This window comes from Oncorhynchus tshawytscha, linkage group LG07 (genome assembly GCF_018296145.1).
Source record: "Oncorhynchus tshawytscha isolate Ot180627B linkage group LG07, Otsh_v2.0, whole genome shotgun sequence".
In the NCBI taxonomy this organism is placed as follows: Eukaryota; Metazoa; Chordata; class Actinopteri; order Salmoniformes; family Salmonidae; genus Oncorhynchus; species Oncorhynchus tshawytscha.
In genome coordinates, this window is record NC_056435.1 from 21505865 (window position 1) to 21512507 (window position 6643).

At 39.8% G+C, this 6643-nt stretch overlaps 1 protein-coding gene across 1 annotated transcript; it reads left to right on the top strand.

Moving 5' to 3' along the window:
* Window positions 1–1328: 1328 nt before the first annotated feature.
* Window positions 1329–5951, top strand: or90a1 (odorant receptor, family 90, subfamily A, member 1). The gene is made up of 2 exons (XM_024428421.2): window positions 1329–1458; window positions 3261–5951. Exons 1-2 carry the CDS (start codon window positions 1454–1456, stop codon window positions 4270–4272), a joined length of 1017 nt encoding a protein of 338 aa, XP_024284189.2. The 5' UTR covers window positions 1329–1453; the 3' UTR covers window positions 4273–5951.
* The last annotated feature ends 692 nt before the right edge of the window (window positions 5952–6643 follow it).

A 6643-nucleotide genomic window follows, 5' to 3' on the forward strand; every position in this document is an offset into this window, starting at 1 on the left:
CACGACAAAACCTTTTTCCCACTCAGGAGACTGAAAAGATTTGGCATGGGTCCCCAGTTACTCAAAAAGTTATACAGCTGCATCATTGAGATCATCCTGACCGGTTGCATCCCCGCCTGGTATGGCAACTACTTGGCATCTGACCGTAAGGCGCTACAGAGGGTAGAACGTATGGCCCTTTACATCACTGGGGCCAGGACCTATATAATAGGTGGTGTCAGAGGAAAGCCCATAAAATTGTCAGTGACTCCAGTCACCCAAGTCATAGACTGTTTTCTCTGCCACCACATGGCAAGCGATACCGGAGCGCCAAGTCTAGGACCAAAAGGCTCCTTATAACAGCTTTTACCCCAAGCCATAAGACTGCTGAACAATGAATAAAATAGCCCTCTCCATTTGTTTTGTACACTGCTGCTAATCACAGTTTATTATATATGAATAGTCACTTCACCCTTTCCTAAATGTACAAATTACCTCAACTATACTGTACACCCGCACACTGACTCGGTACCAGTACCCCCTGTATATAGCCTCGCTATTGTTATGTTATTGTGTTACTTTTTACGTGGCTTCAGGACAAGTCTCTGAATGTGTTTGAGTGACCCAGCCAGAGCCCGGACGTGAACCTGAATAAACGTCTCTGGAGAGACCTGAAAATAGCTGTGCAGCGACTCTCCCCATCCAACCTAACAGAGCTTGAGAGGATCTGCAAAGAAGAATGGGAGAAACTCCCCAAATACAGGTGTGTCAAGCTTGTCGCGTTATACCCAAGAAGACTCAATGCTGTAATCGCTGCAACATGTTCTTCAGTGTACCTTCAGTACCTTGATAAAGTATTCACACCCCTTGAATTTTACAAATGTTATTGTGTGAATTTAAAATTGATAAAGAGATTTGTTTTGCCACTGGCCTACAAATTTGCCACTGGCCTACCCCAAATTTGACAAATTTATAAAAAATGAATAGCTGAAATGTTTTGAGTCATTAAGTATTCAACCCCATTGTTAATCTAAGCCTAAAATAAGTTCTAGAGTAAAAATACAAGTCACATAATAAGTTTCATGGACTCACTGTGTGTGCAATCATAGTGTTTGACATTATTTTTTTATGACTACCTTATTTCTGTATCCCACAAATACAATTATGTGTAAGGCCCGTCAGGGGAGCTTTCAAACACAGATTCACTGCATGACAATATACACTGCTTGCCTCCTCACATATTCCATGGCAAGTGTTATTCCAAACACAGTTCAAACAACTATCTATATTTAGCCTTAATTGTTTTGCACACCTAGTTTGTTGTGCAACATTTCTAAGGTTATGATTATCAGAGCCAATACCTGGACATGCATTATGGATTGTTTTTTCTCTACTACCTACTCAATGATGACATCAGAATCAAGTGTTTATAAGACAACTCCTACCTGTTTGGTACCTATGCAACTAAAGTGGGATGAGGTAAGTGGACATTTCTTGGAATGAAAGACTACACATTTTCCTTCCACAGATACTAAGGTGAGGTGTAAGGTTGTTATTTGTGCTGTGTATGTTGAACACAGATTTACTTGCTAAGCAATTTGTGATTCAGTGAGAAAGCCATTTCCTTAAATAAGCTCATTTAATATTAATCTAAGCATTTGCGGTCTATTCATATGTACATTCAGGTCTATACCAATCTGCTACATTTTTCTGAATGACAAAGCTTTGCCTTTGCCTTTATTTCCCATAAAGAATGTGACTTTCAGCATATACACCTGCAATTAGGTACTTTTTTGGCATCTAAATATGTAACTTTGGCTGCGTTTACACAGGCAGACCAATTCTGATTTTTTTCCCCCAGTAATTGGTATTTTGACCAATCACATCCGCGCTGATCTGAAAGGTCGAAATACTATTTGAAAAATATCCGAATTTGGCTGTCTGTGTAAACGCAGCCATTAATTCCAAATGTAATTATGGGTATTCAGTGATATTCTAAAGGTTCAACCCATTATATAAACAGTGGCACAGAAGGACATAAAATGTATGATATGCATAGATTTCAATTTCATATGAATACTTAAAGGCTGTAATTTTTCCTCAATTATATGATTGTTGTGTGGGCAATCTGCAGTTAAAACAATAAAGCATTTACCCCACCACTGTTTCAGTAAAAAGCTGAGGGATGTTAAGCTGTACTGCAATGCAGTAAAAAAAACATTTGCTTTAAAATACACTGCGTTACTTGGATTATTGTTATGACTACTAATGAATTTGGAGCTTAGTGTCACTTTTCAAAATAGTTTGACATTAACAGCAACGTATTGTACCTTGCTGTAGTGAGACCTTTTGAAAAAGTAAGTTTGTAATGCCAAGAACTGTATTCCTTGAAGCAAGTGTTCAAAGCTGTCGTATTCTTAGTCCAAAACTTCTGTGTTCTTTAGGACAGGCTTGTAACGTGTACGCTGGGAGTCGGGAAGCAAGTTCAGGGAGTGACTTTTAATAAATAACAAGGAACAAAACAAAGAAACACGAGTAGCATACAGACATGAAACAAAACAGAAACAAATACACCTAGGGAAAGAACCAAAGGGAGTGACATACTGTATATAGGGATGGTAATCAGGCAGGTGATTGAGTCCAGGTGAGTCTGATCATGCCTATAACGATGGTGGGTGACAGGTGTGCGTAATAATGAGCAGCCTGACGACCTCGAGTGCTGGAGAGGGCGTATACGTGGCAACGCGTGTGTATTTTCAACATTTATGCTCTGTATTGGCTGTAAAAAAAAAAAGTAAAGAGAAACTTTTAAAAAAGGACTCATAATATTTTCCACTTCAATGTTTATTTAGCCTATGTTAGGCATAGTGATTAAAAACATCACAGAATCTGCACGGCTCGGTCCTGAGGACCAGGAGCAGGAACCTGTCGAGCCGGCTGAGGCGCGGGAGAATGTCGAGCCGCGTGTGTGTATTGTCAACATTTATGCTCTGTATTGGCTGTAAAAGAAAAAGTCAAGAGAAACTTTTAAAAAAGGACTCATACTAGTTTCCACTTCAATGTTCAGTGCTTATTTAAACTATGTTAGGCATAGTGATTAAAAACATCACAGAATTTGTACAGTTTTGTATTTAGACATGACATTTCAAACTGTTTGGACTGACCAATGAGGTGACATTCTGTGGTTATTTTACTTCTAAAAGGTTATGAAATGTATTCAATATTTTTTAAAGGATTTTCCAATCTCATCCCTCTCTCTTTCTTTCTCTCTGTGTTCCCAGCCTAGGAACAATGAACTCATCGGCCGGTCTACTAGGAAATATGAGCTATGCCCTGCAGATATTTGAGAGAGACACATTCACCACTGCCTTCATGAAGAACCTGATCATGGTGCTGGTGTGGTTCAGCCTCAGCTACATCAACAGCATCGTGGTGGCCACTTTCTTCATGAACCGTGTGTTCTACGGGAACCCACGCTACATCCTCTTCATCCACATGGTCATCAACGATGCCATCCAGCTCACTGTCACCATCACCCTGTTCGTGCTGAGCTACATATTCTACACCATTAACGTGTCCTTCTGCTGCTTCTTCATCCTTGTGGCTGTCTTTACCACCAGGACCTCCCCAGTCAACCTAGCTGGCATGGCCATTGAGCGCTACATCTCCATCTGCAACCCCCTCCGCCACGCTCAGATCTGCACGGCACGCCGCACCTACACCCTTATCGGCTTCATCTGGTTCATCTGTGTGGTGCCCGACATCACCGACCTTTTTGTGACCTTGGCCACTGAGTCTTTGAGCTTCTTCCACACACGTGTGTTCTGTCTGAGGCAGAACGTCTTCAAGGACCCCATTCTGACCTACAAGAGGCAAGCCTTCGACATCATCTACTTCTCCTGTGTCTTCTTCACCCTGGTCTACACCTACATCCGGATCCTGTTCGTTGCCAGGGTTCTGTCCTCAGAGAAGCAGTCTGCCCAGCGGGCCAGGAACACAATCCTGCTCCACGGAGGGCAGCTCCTCATGTGCATGATGTCCTACACCTCCCCCACCGTGGAGACTGTCTTGCGTTTCATCTTACCCGGACGCATCCTGGAGATTCGCTTCGCAAATTACCTTATCGTCTATATCCTCCCCAGGTTCCTCAGCCCCATCATCTATGGTGTCCGGGACAAGGAGTTCCGGAAGTATCTGAAAAGGTATTTTGTTAGTGACCGGTGTAAGGGGATGTCGCATCGAGTCAATCATAGTGAAGAGGGAGAAAATAAAGCAGGTTTAAATAAAAAGTAGGTAGTGAAACAATTTACAGTATATGATAAATATTTAAAAAATATAAAATTAAAAGGAATTGCACTGTATTGTAAATATATACTTTGTATGACTTTTTTCTATAGGAATATAATTATTTTTGTTATTTTTCTCTCTTTTATAATAAATTGTTGAATAAACTAAATGCATTCATCAGTGGTACTATATCAATGACTTTACACTAGAAACACTAGAAATAAATAATGATTATTTGAATTGTGAAATACTGATTCAGTACTTCACTTGTTGTTTTTAACATTGCCCAATGTGGAATTTAACATCTCTCAAGTTCTCTATGATAGGAAAAACATTATATTTGACCAAGAAGATTTTGTTAAAATAATGTAAGAAAACACATTATCCAAAATCGCGAGTCACTTGCAATTAACAAGAAAAATTACAATTTTGAGGTAGTTTGTTAAAATTGAAAATTGCGTAGTCATTTTTGAGGGGGATGTTTCACTGCTATTGATCCCACAACATAATATCTTTGGATTGTATCTAGAGAAAAGTTTGGCTCATTTAAAATAGCTTTTCCTAAACAATATACCGATACTGTAGTTTTAAAGCTTGAGAAACAATGCATATGAACGCACATACAATTGCCAGTGTGTGGATAACTACCTATAGTCACATCAGCAGCATATCACCCTGCACCCCACGGATGGCTTGGCTCTGAAGCTAAGCAGGGTTGGATCCTGGATAGGATACCAGAAGCTGTTAGAAGGCCAGTAGGAGGGACTCTTTCATCTGGTCTAATAAAATATCCCAATGCCCCAGGGCCGTGATTAGGGACATTGCCCTGTGTATGGCGCCGTCTTTCAGATGGCACGTTAAACGGGTGTCCTGACTTTGTGGTCATTAATGATCCCATGGCACTTATCGTAAGAGTAGGGGCGTTAACCTCGGTGTCCTAGCTAATTTCCCAATCTGGCCCTCACACCATCATGGCCACCTAATCATTCCCAGCTTCCAATTGGCTCATTCATCCCCCTTCCTCTCCCCTGAAACTATTCCCCAGGTAATTGCTATATATGAGAATGTTCTCAATCAACTTACCTTGTAAAATAATGGTTACATTAAATTAATAACTGCATGTACAGTGCATTCAGAAAGTGTTCACACCCATTGAATTTTTCCACATTTTGTTGTGTTACTTTTCTACACACACAATACCCCAAAATGTCAAAGTAGAATTTCATTTTTTTTTTTTACAAATCATTAAGCATTCAACCCCCTTTTTATGACACACCGAAATAACTTCAGGATTAAACATTTTCTTAACAAGTCACATAAATTGCATGGACTCTGTATGTGCAATAATAGGGTTCAACATGATTTTTGAATGACTACAGTGGTTCCTCCTTTAAAAGTTGCGTCATACTATGGCACGTCATTTAATTGTCATCCATTTTTCTGCTAATTCAAGTTAGTGCTAGTTTGACCACAAGAGGGCATCTCTGAGAAGCATTTGATAGTCTTCCATATTGTTATTACCAGAGATGGGGAGGGCACGCGAGAGATTGTGGTTCAATTACCCGACGGGGAGGAATGAGTAGGCTGTCCTTGTAAATAAGAACTTGTTCTTAACTGATTCCATATGTGTTATTTCATAGTTGTGATGTCTTCACTGTTATTCTACAATGTAGAAAATCGTAAAAATAAAGGAAAATCCTGGAATGAGTAGTAGGTGTGTCCAAACTTTTGACTCGTACTTGCTTAATTCATTTTATTAATATTATGGTGTTTCTATTCTAAGAAAAATGAAAAACCTCCTGGGTTTCCATTAGGATAGAACAGAAAATATGGCGCTGTACAACGTGAAGGTCAGCAGTACAGTACTGGGCTATTTAGCTAAAGAATTCCTGTGTCGTGCGGACGGGAGACCGGGGTTCAATCCCCCAACGGGGAGGAATGAGTAGGGCTGTCCTTGTAAATACGAATTTGTTCTTAACTGATTCGTTATGTGTTATTTCATAGTTGTGATGTCATCACTATTATTCTACAATGTAGAAAATAGTAAAATATAGAAAAATCCTGAAATGAGTTGGTGTGCCCAAACTTTTGACTGGAACTTGCTTAATTAATTTTCGGACCGGACGGGAGACCAGGGTTCAATTCCCCGACGTGGAGGAAGAATGACAGAAATAATCAAGTCAAAAAACATTGGGTAGTTAGATAGCCTATAGTTATATGCTGTCAAGTTTGATGTAAAACTATCAACGTTAGGTAGATAGCATATCATTACAGCAGTATGTAAGTTCTGTGGTTCGTAAGGACAGCGTAGCTAACAAATTGTGAGCCAACATAAATTGTAAGGTAACTTATTTGAAATGTCATTCATTTATTACAT